General features: G+C 40.4%; 1 protein-coding gene across 1 annotated transcript; it reads left to right on the top strand.

Moving 5' to 3' along the window:
* The first annotated feature begins 1192 nt into the window (after positions 1–1192).
* LOC124994188 (sperm motility kinase 2B-like) lies at positions 1193–3324 on the top strand. The gene is made up of 2 exons (XM_047565995.1): positions 1193–1289; positions 1799–3324. The coding sequence occupies exons 1-2, from the start codon at positions 1193–1195 to the stop codon at positions 3322–3324; spliced, it is 1623 nt and encodes a 540-aa protein (XP_047421951.1).
* The last annotated feature ends 14065 nt before the right edge of the window (positions 3325–17389 follow it).

Here is a 17389-nt window from a genome sequence, read left to right as displayed (position 1 = left end):
GTCAGTTTTTATGCCATTAATGTATTGTTGTAATTATTACCGATATAAAGTACATTTAAAAATTAGGAACTCAGATACCTCTAGTTTTGTTTTTCTTTCTCAGGATTCCTTTGACTATTCACAGTCCCATGAATTTTAGGGTCACTTTTTCTGTTTTCTTTTAAAAAATTAATAATAATAACAAATTGTGGAATTCAGACAGAAATTACACAGAATCTATAGATTTCTTTGAGTACTATGGACATTTTGCCAAGTCTTCCAATCCATGAGCATGAATGTCATTCCTTTTATTTGTTTGTTTTAAACTGTATTTTATTAACAATTTGTACTGTATAATCTTTTACTTCTTTGATTAAGTTTATTTGTATATTAATCCTTTTGGTGCTATTATAGAAAAATTATTTTCTTAATTTATTTTTATATAGTTCATTATTAGTGTATAAATGCCAATAATTTTTATATGCTGATTTTGTATCTTGCAAATTTACTGTATTTGTTTTAACACATTTCTTGCTGTTGTTGTTGTGTGTATAGTATTTAGCATTTTCAAAATATGTTTACATTATCTACAAATAATTTTCATCTTCTATTCCTAAACAAAACAAAACAAAACAAAAAATACCAAAAAGGAAATAATAAGAAAGAAAACACAGAAAACAGAAAATAAAAGTCTGTGGAAGTACCCGGGTGATAGAGCACTTGCCTGACACACCCAAGGACCTGGCTTCAATGGCCAGTATGTCAAAAAACCAAAAAACACAAAACAAAACCAACCCAAAGCCGGACTTGAGAGAATGAGTTCAAACCTCCTGCCCCTCCCATCCTGAAAGGTGCTTTGACCTGGGACTTGCCAGTCTCCACAACCCTGGGAATGTGATTTATATTGGGAATAAATGGCACAGTCTAAGGTTCTTTGTTATAGCATCAGGAAGGGACCCACGTATCTGGGAAGGCTGCCATTTCCATCCTGTATGGGAAGGACACATTTGCTGGTTCTAGGATTCTCCGCCTGGGTATTTTATCCTTTCTTTGATCCTCTCAGTCACTGCTTTTGGCGACCCACAGTTTCTAGAGTGAAATCAGTGCAAACCTTTGTGGGGAGAGGCTGATGAACGCTCCCTCCCTCTCCACAGGTGTTACTGCCAAGCCCTAGAGCATCTTAGGGGACAGAGCACTATGGGGTAGCATCACCATGCGAGCAAAGCGCTACCATGACTTGGATGCCGTTATTCTGAGTTGGAAGAAGGAGGAATTGAATGAACACTTTGCATGTAGAGATGAGGCGGCCTGTAAGAGCCCCAAGTGACTAGGGATTCTCATCAGACTCCAGGTGAAAAGACCACTGGAGGACGCCACAGCTCTAATCTCTAAATGTGTAACTTTCATTCTCCATAACCCCCTGAAAGAAAAACGCTTCTGGGGTCCTTGCTTATCCTTATTATGACAGTGACAAAGATCCTGGAGGCCCCAAAGTGAGAAGGCCAGTGGGGGCTGTGCCCATGGGTGACTGGGTCATCTCATGCTCTGACCTCACAAGCAGCCACTGTGATGCGCTGTCCCACCACAGCCATATAAGCGGGTGGCTGGGCTGGGCTCTTCGTCCATAAGTACAGGAAACTCTTGCTGGTAACCTGTCGGACTCCCAGCTAGTTAGTGCGGTTGGTGGTTGGTGGCTGGTGGTTGGTGGTTGGGGTTTTTTGACTGTTGGTTTTTTGATTTGGGCTCTGGTTTGTTTGTTTGTTTTGTCTTTTGTCTATTGTTGGTTTTGGTGTTTTGTTTGTTTGTTTGTTTGTTGTAGCTAGTGTTCTTTGTCAGTGTTCTGGCTTTAGGATGCTTGGCCGTCAGAGTAGAAAGCGTAGAGTAGGGCGGCAGGGGCCAAGCTTCCGCTATGAGGCGGCCCTCACTGACCACTACCAGGTGGTGAGGAAGCTGGGGCGGGGGGGCTTGAGCCAGGTGGTCCTGGCCCGCCATCTCCTCACCGGGGCAGAGGTGGCGGTGAAAGTCGTGGCCAAGACGGAGGCGCTCCAGCATGTACTGAGCGAACCGCAGAGGTTGATGGCCCTGGAACATCCGAATGTGATCCAGCTCTTCCAGGTCATCGAGACCCCGCGCAACATGTACATGGTGATGGAGCGCGCAGGTGGGGGCGATCTGATGCATTCCATCTTGGTGTCCGGTGGCCTGAGGGAGGGGAAGGCCCGCAGGTTGTTCCGGGAGGTCGTGTGTGCTGTGCGCCACTGCCACGACAGGGGCATTGCTCACCTGGACCTGAAGCCCCACAACCTGGTGCTGGACGCCCGGGGCCGCAGCGTGAAGCTCATCGACTTTGGCCTGAGCCTCACCTTCACGCCGGGGCAGAAGCTCAGCACCTCCTGGGGCACGCTCCCGTACTGGGCCCCTGAGCTGGTGCTGAGGCAAGAATTCGAGGGGCCCCCTGCCGATGTCTGGAGCCTGGGAGTCACACTCTTTGAACTGCTCACAGGGAGACTCCCGTTCAGGGCGTGCACCGACAAGGGCCTGCAGAAGCAGATCCTGCGGGGTAGCTACACCCTCCCCAGGCGCCTCTCCGCCGAGGCCCGCAGCCTCATCCAGCTCATGCTGACGGTGGACCCGGCCCAGAGGCCCACCCTCGAGCAGGTAATGGGCCACCCATGGATGAGCCTGGGCCAGCAGCCTCCACCCAGCCCTGGCAGCCCGCCGCGCCCCAAACACCCAGACCCCGCCATCCTGACCCTCATGCTGGACATGGGCTTCGACCCCTACGAAACCTGGGTGTCCCTGGACAAGCGGAAGTGGGATGAGGCCGCGGCTACCTACTGCCTCCTCCAGCACCAGGGTCCCCAGCGGGTGGGCCATGAGCTCCAGGCCAGGCCTGTGGGCCGTCGCGTGGTGGCGCCTCTCCCGGCTCCCACAGATGCCCCCAGGCCCCGCGCCAACAAGTGTGCCAGCGAGCCTGTCCTTCCAGTGCCCGGCGAGAAGCAGCAGGCGGCAGAGGCCAGGTTGGTGGGGCAGAAGGGCGCTGCTGGTGACAGCGGGTCCGCTGTCCCTCTGAGCTTCTTCCATGTGCACTCTGCCCCGCCCAGCCCAGCCTGCCAGCGAGGCCCTGTGCCCCTCAGGCCCCAGCACCCCAGGCCCAGCCTCAGCAGGCAGGTGACAGAAGGCCTCAGCTCATCCTCCCAGGGTTCCTCCTTGTGCCTATCCTCAGACAGCCTCAGGGGCTGGAGGCGGGTCACTGAGAGGATGGCCACCTTCCTTCGAACACTCTGCTGCTGTGTGCCCTGCTTCCGCTGGCCCGCCCCTGCAAGGAGAGTGGCACCCATGTAAGGAGGCCACGGACCCCATAGGTCCACACACACAGTGGCAGGGAACGTGCCCTGATGGGACAGACAGACGAAAAGACAGCAAGAGGTCCCCGAGCTCCGAGCATCTGACCTGGTGGAACCGGCACCCGTCCTGTTTGAACTCAAAGAGCTTCAGCCATGATGTGCGTCAAATGGACCTGGCTTCCCCTCCGTGGACTCCAATCTGCGCCCTCCAGGACTCTCTGCCCCCACCTACAGACATCACAGACTCTGTCCCCTGGGACACTTCCCCCTGCCCTGCTCTTCCCTGGCCTTCCTCCTGTGCTTATGGGAAGGCAGAGATGGTTCCTGAGAAATTTCTTCTCCTCACCAATTGTATAATAAAAGTATTGTTCCAAAGAGTGTTTTCTCTTGCTTTTTTAAAAAAAGGCAGTTTACAAAATAGAAAAATTAAAAAGAAAAGAAAAAAAAAAAAAAAAAGAGAGGCCTCAGGGCAAAGTCAGGAGCCCAGCAGCCAGGCCAGGGCCATTACCACTGGGCCTCCCACTAATGTACGCCGTAGATAGAGACTTGGTCATCTTGAGCCAGGGTACATGGAGCCTCTCTCCTCTTGTCCTTAGTGTAGACAGATTCTCTCCTTGAACCACTGTAGACCTGATTCCATTGCTTTGGCCAGAGAGAATCCCTTTCCCAGTCTGGGGGTCCTCCCTGAGGTTGTGGTTTGGGTGGGGATTGGAGGGGCTGGTGTGACAGAAGACACATCTGGAAAGGTATTGGAGACTCCAGAGTGTTCTGTGGCATCACCTCCATAATCCCATGGGCAGGGAGGCATGAGGCGGGCCTGTGGGCAGAGGCGGGCCTGCCTGCGGCAGGGACTGGGGACTTCACCACATGCCCCACACCCTCTGAAAACAAAATCTCCTCCTGGTCACTGCTAAAGGTCATGGAGGTGAGTACATGGCTTTGGGCACTGGAGAGTTTAAACCTTCTCAGGCTTGCTACTTACTGGAAAGTCATGTGAATATCAAGGAAATAAAGTTCCTTATATGAGGAGCTCCAAAAAGATCTTCAGGTGTAGATGACATCCCTGGAGAATTCTACCACACTTCTGAAGAATTAACACCAGTTGTATACAAACATTTCCAGGAAGCAGAAGCACAGGAAGCATCCCCAGTGTGTTTTGTGGAGCTGAAATTACCCCACCATCAAACCAGAAAAGACACTGCCAGAATAAAACCATCAAAGAAACCCAAAACAGACAGACCAAAGTCCATCCAATATGGACACAAATATCCCCCTACAAGGCACTTTATTGAAAAGCCAGGAAAGACACAGGATGATATGGATTCGTGTAGAAAAATTACATGTCAAAATTCAAAACCTGTTGAAAAAAGCTCTCAGGTAGGACCAGGGAGTGTTCTGGACTAAATTCTATCCCCCAAAGACACATATAGGCTCAAACCTCCCCAGCAAAGAATTAAGTTCTCTCTGGTCAGAAATGGCATGGTTGGGATGTGATTACCACAGACGGGGTCCTGAGGGACCCGAGTAGGCTCAGGGTTCAGTGTGGCTTGCTCCCTATGAGGAGGCCAGGGCAAATTTGGTTCAGTGCCACTTCAGTCGTTCTAGGACAGCCTTCTCTCCTGCTGGGTGAATGTTTGTAGTGAAACAGTTGAACTCCCTTGCCCCTCACGTTGGGTATGTCCTATGGATATTTCTTTGTGCTTCCCATGGGGTTTCTATTTCCCACGATATAGGAACAGCACCCTGATGGGAATCGGTGGCAGGGAGGCTTCCCGAGTGTAGAGAATGCTGCTGCTGTGCCTCTCCAGCCCCACCCCCTTGGTCAGTGATGTCACAATGTTAATGTGGACACACCTTGTTGGGTACCACAGAATAAAGTTGGGCTTTTCTGCTACACCAGTCTCTTACATCTTGTAGAAAACAAAAGTGTCACTGGCTTTTATCATTGTCACAGATTTGCTTTCCCAGAGATCTTTCTGTCTTCATCACACCTGAGGACCTGATCCAATGTCCTTCAGGTCAACCTGAAGGACTCCCCTCACACAGGCACATCCAGTGGGGACCAACTCCACAAGGGCATGGTCAGACCAGGAGGCTCCAACCACAGGGATGGGAGGTGAACTTGAAGAGTGCTTCTCCAGCATGCCCAAGGACAAGGTTCACTTCCCAGCAACACACACACACACACAAGCATAAACACACAGGAGTCTATTTGTCAAGCTGGGAACAATGGCCTATGACTGTGCATTCACTAACTTTATCATCACTGTGGCTCAGACTCTGAACAAGAGAATCTTAGAGCGGGAAATGTTCACTTGGGAGTCAAGGTTTCAGTGGTCTCAGTCCATGGATTGCTCACTCTATTGCTCTGGGCCCAAGTAGAGGCAGCCCATCCTGGGGGAAGGGCCCAGGGGAGGAAAGCTTCTCTCCTCAGGGCAGCAAAGAGGCAGAGAGAGGGGAAGGTTGGGGACATGACCCCACTGAGTCTCAGCCCAAAGTAAGCGGCCATGTTCCACCTGCCTAGAGCAACCAAGTCAGTCCATTCTACCTAGGCTGGGCTGAAGGTCACAGCACCCCCCCCCCCCCCAATCACTTCACCTATAAACATCCCTGCAGTAGCTCGGGAGCCTATGTGTTTGTGGAGGGTGCAGGGGCGGGGCGGGGGGGGAGAGGCACCTCACAGTCAAACCATCACGGACTATAATCCTCTCTACTCGGACTCCAAGGCAGGAGGATCACACATGCAAGCCCGACCTGAGCACCTGAGGGAGAGGTTGTCTCACCGGAAATAATAAGGAGCCTACTTGCTGGCAACAACTTCCTCAAGAAGAATCCTAAAGCTCAGGAAGTAATATCAAGAATTAATAAATGGACACCAATCTCATGGAAGACCGAAACTCAGACAATGAAGACAAAATATTTAGTCTTGAAAATAAAGTTGAACAAACTGAGAAGATGTTAAGGAGTTATGAACAGAACCTCCAAGAATTATGGGATTTCATGAAAAGTCCGAATTATTGGGATTGAGGAAGGCACAGAAATACAAACTAAAAGCATGAACAACCTGTTCAATAAAATAATATCAGAAAATTTCCCAAACCTGAAAAATGAAATGGAAAATGAAATATTAGAGCCTTACAGAACACCAGGTGCACAAAATTACAACAGATCCACACCAAGACACATTATAATGAAAATACCTCACATACAAAATAAAGATAGGATTTTAAAGACTGAGAGAGAAAAGCATCAGATTACATATAAGGGGAAACTGATATGGATATCAGCAGTTTTCTCAGCCCAGACTCTAAAAGCAAGAAGGGCCTGGAACAATATATTTCGAGCTCTGAAAGAACACTGATGCCAACCAAGAATCCTATACCTAGCAAAACTAACCTTCAGATTTGATGATGAAATAAAATCCTTCCATGATAAACAAAAGTTAAAAGAATTTACAAATAGAAAGCCTGCCCTACAGAATGTTCTCAGCAAAGTATTTTGTGAGGAGGAAGTGAAAAACAACAATACAGGTCAGCATAGGGAGATACTACCATAAAGGAAAAGACAATCAAAGGAGAAACCAAGTCAAGTTAAAATCCAAAAATAAGCCAAAATGACCAGGAATACAAATCGTATCACAATAATACCCTGAATGTCAATTGCCTAAACTCAGTAATCAAAAGACATAGACTGGCAGATTGGATTAAATGAAAGCTCCAACAATATGCTGCTTTCAACAGACTCATCTCATAGAAAAAGACATCCACAGACTAAAGGTAAAAGGATGGGAAAAACATACCATGCACTTGGACCCAGTGAAAATGCAGGAGTCTCCATCCTCATATCAGATAAAATGGACTTTTAACCTAAGTTAGTCAGAAGGGATAAAGAAGGACTTTTCAAACTTCTTAAGGGAAGCATAAAAGAGCAAGATATAACAATTTTAAATATTTATGCCCCAAATGATGGAGTATCTATGTATATCAAACAAACCTTCTCAATTTTAAGAATCAAATAGACCAAAATACATTAATAGTGGGGGACTTGAACACATTGTATGAAAAATGGTGGAATGAGAGGGACATCATTGCCCTATGTACATGTATGATTACAGGAATGGTATGAATCTACTTTGTGTACAACCATACAAATAAAATGATGTACCCCATTTGTGTACAATTAGTCAAAATGCAGTCTGTAAAAAAATTAAAAGATAAATAAATAAATTTTAAAAATTTCTGTGATATTTTTCAGAGAACTAGAAAACACAGTCCTAAAATTCATATGGAAGAATGAAAGACCCAGAGTAGACAAAAAGATACTGAGCAAGGAAAGCGATCCTGGAGGCATTTCAATACCTGATGTCAAATTATATTACAGAGCTATAGCAGCAAAAACAGCTTGGTAGTTGCATAAACATAGACATGAAGACCAATAGAATAGAAGATATAGAGACAAATCCTCATAGATATTGTCATTTGATCCTTGACAAAAGTTTTCAAATTATATGTTTCAAATTATACATAGAGAAAAAATAGTCTTTTTAAACAAATGGTGCTGGGAAAACTGAATAGTCATATGTGGAAGAATGAAAGTAGATCCCTATCCTTGATCCTGCACAAAAATCAACTCAAAATGGGTCAAAAACCTACGAATTAGATCAAAAACCCTATAAGTGCTAGAAAAAAGCATAGAGTCTACACTCTAACATATTGGTTCAGGCACTGACTTCTTCAATAAGACCCCTAAAGCTCAAGAAATAAAACCAGGAATTAAGAAGTGGGATGGCATCAAGTTAAAAAGTTTATGCAGAGCACAGGAAACAATTAAGGGCTTAGAGAGTCTGCAGAGTGGAAGAAAATCTTTACTGTTTATTCTTCTGACAGGAGATTAATATCCAGAATATATAAAGAACTCAATAAACAGCACCAGAAAACAAATAAGCTAATCAAGAAATGGGCAAATAACCTAAAGAGACATTTCTCAAAAGAAGAAATATGAATGGCCAACATATGAAGAAATTTTCATTACATTCATTGATCAGAAAAATGCAAATCGAAACTATACCAAGATTTCATATCACTCCAATTAGAATGGCAATCATCAAGAATACAAATAACAATAAATGCTGGAGAGGAGGATGTAGATGGGATATAACCATCTCTTTGAAATGGAAGTCATCAGGAAGATAGTGCCTCTTTGTCCAAATATTTGTGGGTGAGCTGGAGCTTAACTTCAGTGAATGGGTACTTTGCTCCAATTTATAAATCTGTCTCTTGATAAAGAGTTTCCCTTCCCTTTGAGGCTAATTAGCAAACACAGATGGCTGATTCTCCCTCTTATTCCATTGTTTAAAATTCCTCCACCCTTTATTTCAGTGGAATTGAGCACAGACTGATTTCTGGTTTCTCTCTTCTATTGCAGTAGACTTGAGTAAATTCTTCCTTTTCCTGTTTAACTTTGGTGCATTTTTTACTTTAACAGTAGCTAATATGTCTTTTCTCTTCTTTCTCTAAAGACTGACTTTCCAAAACTAGCTTGTTTTCTATCAGGGTAGGCTAAAAATAACTGGAATTAGTTTAGGACATTGGATCATTCAGAGAAAAGTTTACAAGTTTGTTAAAATTTCTGAAAACTTTTTTTTTTTTAACAGAAAAACAAGAAGTATGTATGCAAGTATTCTTCTTCTCCTGGGCTTCTAAAAATACTACAGGATATTTACAAAGGCAATAGGAGTCAACATTTCTCTTTGAACTACCCATATTGGCTTCCCACCTTTCAATGAGTCATCTGAGGGCATGATCAAATCTTTCCCAGGTAGGTCTCTGAGATCTGTCGTATTTGGTAGAGGGCACAACTCATGATCCTTATTTCCCCTGCAAGTCACCCTCACAATTATGCTTGGCTCTAAATGACAAATCAGATTTTTAGCCAATATTTGACTGTGACAGTCTTTACCCTGTTTCTACAGAAAAATGCCAGAGAGATATATATTATAAAACATATTAAAGATGTGCTCATTGGGAAATTGAAAAATGGCCATCAGGAAGCCTCTGCTTGGAAATGGTTTCAGAACACATGCTTCAAACAAACTGTGATTTTGATATTTTAGAGACTAAACTGCTATGAATCATCAATAGACATTACTTCCCAAGAGTTTTCTTCCACTGAGATAATGCATATATGTACTAGATGTTAATTTGAAAAAAAATTTAAACATCAAATAGTTGTGAACATGTGAGTGGAAGGTAGTCTACTGGTAGAAACTCTATCCCTAAATAATAATAACCACAATGATAACAATAATGTTATTTATGAAAGAAAAGCCATTAGGACTATATGTTACATTGTGCTATTTGTACACCAACGTATTTTTAAAAGTACATGAAGTAAATATATATGAATATAATATGAGCATAATGTATTATCCACACACACACACACATACACACATACACACACGTGTATTATACTCATTTTTTGCACATGAGCAAACTGAAGCGTAAAGAGATCATATAACCCACCTAAGTTTATATAAATAGTAAAGATGAAAATTCAAGTATGTTTGATAAAAGAGCTTGAGCTGTAATTCACTATATAATGTTGCTTCCCTGAGATTTGTATTTGGGGTATAGTGAACAGATTGGGGTAAATAAGAAATTATGATTTTATTTTAGAAGAAAAAAACATTTTGGTTTCTCAAAGGGACCCAACTTTGGATCATAATGCTTTATCACTCAGTCAGCATAAGGTGGGGGCCTAGGAAGGTGGGAGCACCATTCAACTGGGTTCCAAGCTTCCACTGGTAAACGTGAAGAGGAGGGATAAAAAATCCAAGATTCTTGTTTCTTCCATTGCATGTAACTGCAAATCACATGAGGGCCTAAGCACCCCTCTAACTCTCCCTCAGGAGAACTACTATAATTCTTTCTACTTACATAAATTTTCTTCATCTTTATGTCACCTAACATTGTCAAAGTGAAAACTGGTGAAAAAAAAAAAAAAGGTGAAAATCAGGACTGTGTCCCATTCCCCGAGTGTAGAAGATGGAACACCCCAGGAACTTGGAGGCAAGAGCAAAAGTTTTATTTAAAGGATGGGTGATGGGGGCGGGGGAGACAGACAGAGAGAGAGAGAGAGAGAGAGAGAGAGAGAGAGAGAGAGAGAGAGAGAGAGAGAGAGAGAGAAGCCAAAGCTGGTGCCTGAGGGAGTGGGGGTGTCTTGCCCTTTTATACATTTCAGGTTTTCTTTCTTCTCATGTCACCTTCTTCCCATCCTGCTTATGTGACAAAAAGTGACCAAAAGGGCAAGGAAGAGAGCAGCATGGAGGTGATTGCTTCTGTTGGAAAATGGGATCTTTCCCCTCTTCCAGGTGATGGGGAGTGCTATCTACCCATATCCTTTTCTTTGATAATCACCTACCTGTCCTTTGCCTCCTCTCAAAAGGACCAGTCTGATATCTTGTTAAGTCCAATATACTTATTGTAATGTATTCCCTCATTTTTTCCAGTTTTAAAGCATTATCTGAAATTCTGAAATGGGAAGAAAAGTTTTATTCCATATATTGCTGCACTTAGATTATAAAATATTTCTCTCCTATCCTCTAAGTAGTCAAACATGCTCAATTTCAAATAAGTAAGCTAGTCACAAAGGGAAAAACTGGCAAAGAAAAGATAAAAGAGATTAGAATACAAACTAACATTAAAGCAAAACAATCCAATGTCGTAACCAAGCCTGTCACTCTAGGTGAACAAATTGTCATAGAACTGGATGAAAGCCTAAGAATCAAGGATTTGGTTATATAATTGCTAACAGACATTCATTTATAATTTTAATTATCTCCAAATCTTTTGTCTTTATTTTACAGGATTAACGGTCACCAAGTTCTCCTACAAACCAGTGAGATTAATGATCCTCAAAAGGCTCAAAAATCAAATACTAGATGTGATGTCCCTAGGAAACTGTTCTGGACAAGTTAATGATCTGTTTGTCTTGACTGAGAATTTGTTTTGTAAGGGAATACTGCAGGAGGGTTCATTTCTAAGACAAATCTGATTTAACACCTGTTTGAGAATATAAAACTTGAAATTAACTAGAAAAGCCATATCTATTTTCTCTTTTGTAATAAGCTTACAGTTTTTCATTTTGGCTTTCCAGTGTTCTATGAGCATGACATTACAGGACCATGGACTCCAACTAGGACTTCAGGAAACTGGTATCTACATCCAGCTAGGATGATATGCTGACTGGTGTGTCTGTCTTTGTGTGTGTGGGTGTGTGTGTGTGTGTGTGGGTGGGTGGGTGTGTGAACATGTTTATTTCTCCTGTGTAAATAGCTGGGAGGGGAATTTTTAAAGTCATATAGTGAGTGTGTTTTAGCTTTATAAAACCCACCAACTCTTTTCAGAGTGGGTGCCACATATGTATTCTCTTTTATTTGGATATTTTTTCTCTGTACCAATCATTTGCTGATAGAAGGATCTCAAACAAATAAGATAACTGTATAAACAGAAGTTATAATGACAGTAGCCTGGGATTAGAAGGAAACAGCTCTCTAGAAATGGTTTGTGTTATACAAGAGCAAACTGTACAGTTATGGAAAAACATGTACCTCTGATTTCCATGGTAGTCCCACTTATAGGTATGAGTATAATTTAGAAATGTGTCTGGTTTTGACATCCATAAGAAAGCTGTCAAATTTCCTTTTATAATTAGAAATAGCACAAGAATTTATTGTGTTCTAAGTATTGATTTTTTTGTTGTTGTGGAAGACTATATTTTTATTTTAGCTTAATTCCTCAAGGCCTAGTTCAAGATCCTGCAATATAGATTTAGCCATAACGAGGGTTTATCTCAGGGCTTCTTAACTCAAACTACTCAAAATTCTCAACTGTGTAAGTCTGTTTCATCTATGTTAGAAGTCCCATGGTACAGAATTCATGTAATTTTTGAATTAATGAACATTTCAATAGTCCCTAACAATTTTGCCCACAAAAATAGCTACTTTTGTTATTATGTCCTTGCACCTGAGAACTAAAATTTTGGCTCAAGGTAACATCTGCTTGGGAAGCCTGTACCTTAGGGGTCTCAGGAGGGCCAAAATGAAGTTTAGAGAAATGAGAACTAAAATCTCAATGGTTCAAGTTATGCTCTCATCTGATCTTTAAGGGAGGAAGAATGATAATGACATCAGCTGGTTCTAATCAAGTTCACCTACAAGATAGCAGAACAGGCTTTAAGGTCCAATTTAAGTCTATTCCTTCCCCTGCTTTTAAACCCTTTTCTCAAGGGAAGCAAGTTTTCACTGCAGTTTTCCCCAAAATCTCCATGCCCTTTCAGGGACAGAATCAGAATCACTTTGTTCTTTCCACAGTGCTGCCTTCCCATCTTCCCCCTAGATAATTCCTTATTTTCTGTATCTGAGGGCATAGGCCCAGTTAAGTTTCCACCATGAAGCCACCATTAACTCTTTTGCATCATATTAGGGATAATTTATTTTGCAACCTGACCATGTGATGATCACGTTGTGATTTCTAAATCTGATTTATACTTAATGAGACTGTGGCAATTTAAGATATATAATATTGAACAAATAAAAGTTAGCTCTTACACACGTGTAGAAGAGAAAAAAAATCTACTTCTAACAACTGTCACCTGGATTTAGAGGGAAAAAAAAAGATGAGGCATAGAATTGATGTCAGTTCTACTTTTAGTCTTTGGTGCATGATATGGACATTTAAATTTAATAATCTTTTCATTATACTTGATAACTTTCTCCATTCTAACCTTGAAAATCCATGATTATTCTAAAAGAGTGACTGCTTAGATAGAACAGTATTTGGAACTTTATTCTAGTTCCAGATTTTCTGTGTCCATATTGACTGTCTCATTCCCATTTATCTTCTTTTCCTCTCTTCCAAAGGTTCTTGGTAAACTTTATATGTACTCCAGTATCTTTAGACTTACACTTATAAAGATGACTGAAAGCTATTTTTCCCTAGCAGTTATCTTCTTGTCTCAAAATTGTATCTTTTGTGGAATAAAGTTATCTAGGAGAGCACAAGTTAATGTCTGTCAATTTAGATCAATATGTGAGCTGATAAGTAACTTTCCTAATACATTTAATTTCCTATGTTCATGTAGCAACAAATTTTTCTGAGAAGATCATTATTGCATCAGTTTGAGTACAAAGAATTGTTTTGTACTTGTTAAAATTTTAGCTGATAATTTCCATATAGTAAAATTATGATTGCTTAGATATGCTTAAGGGTTTGTCATATGATGTTTTCCTAGAAGTTGCTTTAGTATAAAGTCAGAATAATACAGCGTATATTGAAATGATGTAGATCAATCTTTAAAGATCATAAGATCTTAATTCAGTCTTATGGCATCATCAGCAAGATGATTTTGATTTATCAATATTACTTCCTTGGAATTAGGAGTTCTAGAATTTTATATGGCTATATTTTGTGATTTTGAAACATACAGTTTGCTTCAAACACCTGTCTCTAATTTTTATTTCAGATTATTTTTTGGAGGATAAATTAGTTGGTATGTTGATAATATTTAAATATTCTTGCATTTAAAAAAAGACCCACATTCTACTTGCTTGAAAAGTGAGATTGATATGATCAACTTCTCATTTCAGACTTTAATTTACATTAAAATTTCTAAGTTTAATGTCCAGATCTCTCAGAAAGGAAAAATAGAAATGTTTTAAATCAGTATCATGCATGTAGTTTCAAGTAACAGAGAACCTGATTGGTAGTGTCTTTACACAAAGACCATTTGAGTATTTAGTCAGAAGCTCCTTTGTGGGTGGTCCTGAGGTTGGTTCAAAGCAGTAACAATGTCTTCAAGGATCCAGCTTCTTTTTTTGTGTGTGTAGTGCTCAGGATTGATCCCAGAGCCTTGTGCATGCAAGGCAAGCACTCTATCAACTAAGCTATATTCCCAGTCCTTTATTTTAATTTTTAATTAATTAAAAAACCTTAATTGATTTATTTTGTTTTTAAACTGATACATAAAAGATAAAATTATACTTAATAATGAGGTACCATGGGATGATTCACTAGTTGTAAACATGTGTGATGGTTAAATCAGGTTAAGCACACCTATCCAACATTTATCATTTCTTTTTTTATGGTTCTGTCTCCAGATATTGGTTTTAATTCATAGGTTTGTCAGCTTTGCTTGCTAAGTGGTAGAGTTAGCAAAAGGGATTAAGAGAGAATGTGTTTCTGTTTCTCTTCTTTTATTATAAAGGAAAAATACTTGACCAGATGCTGGGTAGCAGATTTTCTTTATGTCTACTGGGCCAAACTGGTCACACAACCACTTGTAAATGCAAAAGAGGTAGCAAAAGAAATAATATGAATTTAAAAATTTTTGATTTATGAAAAGTCAGAATGGGCTTGGGAATGGCTATTGGGTAGCCAGTCAAGGTTGAGGCCATACTTGTAAGACTATATATATAACAATATTGAGGTGACATTAGCCTCATGGAAGACTGAGTAGTTTAATAAACAAAAGTAGAAAAAGTGTTTATTTTTTAATTAAAGTATCTCAATATTTGTTTTCCATAATTTCATTATACATCATAGGCATGACCTCTAAAAGTATTTAACTTTCTCATGATAACTTTTAATAATATTTTTCTTTCTGCGTAAGTTTGTACAATGACAAATTACCTTTGAAAAACTGGTTATTTAAGCCAGCTTCATCCTTGAGTTAATCAAGACAATAAAGAAGCATATGACTAATAAAATGAACAAAAAATTATTTCAGTTTTGTATCTGCAATACATATTAGTCTGTGTTCTCTAGACAAATAGAACCAATAAGATGTTTACTATAAGGAATTAGGTAGGCTGAGAAGAACTAGGATCTATAACTCACAAACTGGAGATTCAGGAGAGTTGCAGTGTTTAAGTTTGCAGGCCTGAGAATGAGGAGAGCAAATACTAGCAGTTCTTGCAGTCCAAGTTTGAAAGCAAAAGACTGGTATTTCAGCTTGAAGATAATCAGGCACAGGAAGTGAATACTCTCATTTCACTCTTTGTTTTATTTAGATCTTCAATGGACGAGAGAGCAACCCACATTATATAGGGTAATGTGCTTTATTAATTCAAATGTGAATCTCATCCAGAAATATCCTCAGGGATATTCAGAATAATATTTAACCAGATACCTAAGTATCAATGGTCCACCCAAGTTAATGTATGAAATTAACCAACATGCAATAGTTTAGCAAAATAGTGGGAAGATGTATCATAATCTTTCCATCAAACACAGAAATGATTGGGGGAAATTTCTGTTTCAACTTTGATGAAATTCAGTACTCAGGAGAAATTTCTAAGAGAAGCTGAGGGAAGAATAAAGTTTCTAGACAGAATTTAACAAAGTACCATAAACTGTCACACATGTGTTTAAATTTTTATTTCAAAATTGTCTTGAAAAGTTATATTTGGAGAAAGTTCCAAACATTTTATGATTTGTAAGTAGATTGGTACCTTCAGAAATTCTTAAATTTGAAATGTTTTGTATTTCACCCTCAATATGAAAATTTACATTTGAAGTTAATTAAGATTACAGAGAAATGACTGAATACAATTTTTTCAACTTTAGAAAAGTGAAAGTGTAGTCTTATAGGTGGGAGGTTAAATAAAGTACCATCACCTAGGCAGAATTCAGAAGATCATCTGTTTCAGTAAGCTCACTTCTATTCCCCCAGGAAGCTGCATAAAATAGACTCATGGGACATAATAAGCAGTAAGGAAATTGTGAGGTCAGATTAATTAGCTTTCCATTGTTGTGACAGAATACCCGAGATTAAAAAACTGACTAGTAGGAATAGTTCATTTTGTCTTATGTCTCCAGAGGTTTCAATCCAAATTCAATTTTTGCAAAAATCTTATGTAGGCATTATTATTTCTATTTAATTTTGCAAAAATTTAATGTAGGTATTATGACTCTTTTGCAGATGAGAAAACAAAGTCTTAGAGGGTAAGGGCTAATGTATTGACAGAGCGCAAAGGTGTCATTCAGAATTTTACTCTTGCCTTCTACATATCTTGATAAATTCACCAAGTACTCCTATTTTCATGGGGAAAATGAAAAAACAGAAACAAAAACAAAAACAAAACAGTGTTAGGCAACTTCGTGTAACTGTGACAAACACCTGAGATAAATCAACTTACGAGGAGGAAAGATTTATTTTGATTCATGGTTTCAGAGGTTTCAGTCCTTGGCCACTTGGCCCCTTTGCTTTGGGCCTGTGATGGCATAGTACATCACTGTGGATGCCCATGGTGAAGTAGCTCTCTTCATAGTGGCCAGAAAGCAATGGGGTGGGGGCGGGGTCCTAATATTTCCCCCAAGGGCACAAGCCTAATGATCTTCCTTCCTTCCACTAGACCCCACCAACTGGAGGTCCCACCATCTCCCAACAGTACCACAGGCAAGTGGCCAAGCCTTCAACACAGGCCTTTGGGAAACTTTCAGTATCCAAACCAGAGCAACGATCTGTGACATTCAGAAGATACATATGGAAAACACTAAAATGGGCCTATTTTCTTTTTCTTTGATTCACAGTGGCATGTTGATGGGATATACTAACAAGACCCATTCTAGGAGTTTAGTTGGACTAGGTGTATATAGGGAATTAGCATTTTGGTTTATATGTCCTCAAATAATCTTGACAAGACTGGGTGGTAGATATCTATAGCTCGCCTTCATTTGCACCAGCAGAGTTGAAATATATGTTTCTGACTTATTAGGCCAACTGCAATAGGGTCAAAGTAGTTGGTACAGACATGGAAGAATTGGGAAAATCCTTTTTAATCTGACTAAGGGAAAAATTTGAGTTTATTTGTGAGATCAATGGGGGGTTTCCTTAAGACAGTTGAGTAAATACCTGTGTGTCACTTGGGGTAGTACAACTCTGTCAGTGAGATTGTCAAAATATGAACAGAAAGCGTTATGTTTCACTTAGAACACATTTGGCTTGAAATAAAAATAAGGGATTTATAGTATTTATTGTTTAAATAATTCTTTTGTAAAACC

This window comes from Sciurus carolinensis, chromosome 10 (assembly GCF_902686445.1).
Source record: "Sciurus carolinensis chromosome 10, mSciCar1.2, whole genome shotgun sequence".
Classification (NCBI taxonomy): Eukaryota; Metazoa; Chordata; class Mammalia; order Rodentia; family Sciuridae; genus Sciurus; species Sciurus carolinensis.
Note: the sequence above shows the minus strand (reverse complement) of the source record. Positions and strands in the feature narration are given on the sequence as shown.

Bases quoted from the DNA above. Each gene is read 5' to 3' on its own strand.
- LOC124994188 (XM_047565995.1), top strand. From the start codon at position 1,193: ATGCGAGCAAAGCGCTACCATGACTTGGATGCCGTTATTCTGAGTTGG. The intron at 1,290-1,798 runs GTAAGAGCCCCA...TGTTTGTTGTAG, and splicing joins ATGTAGAGATGAGGCGGCCT to CTAGTGTTCTTTGTCAGTGT.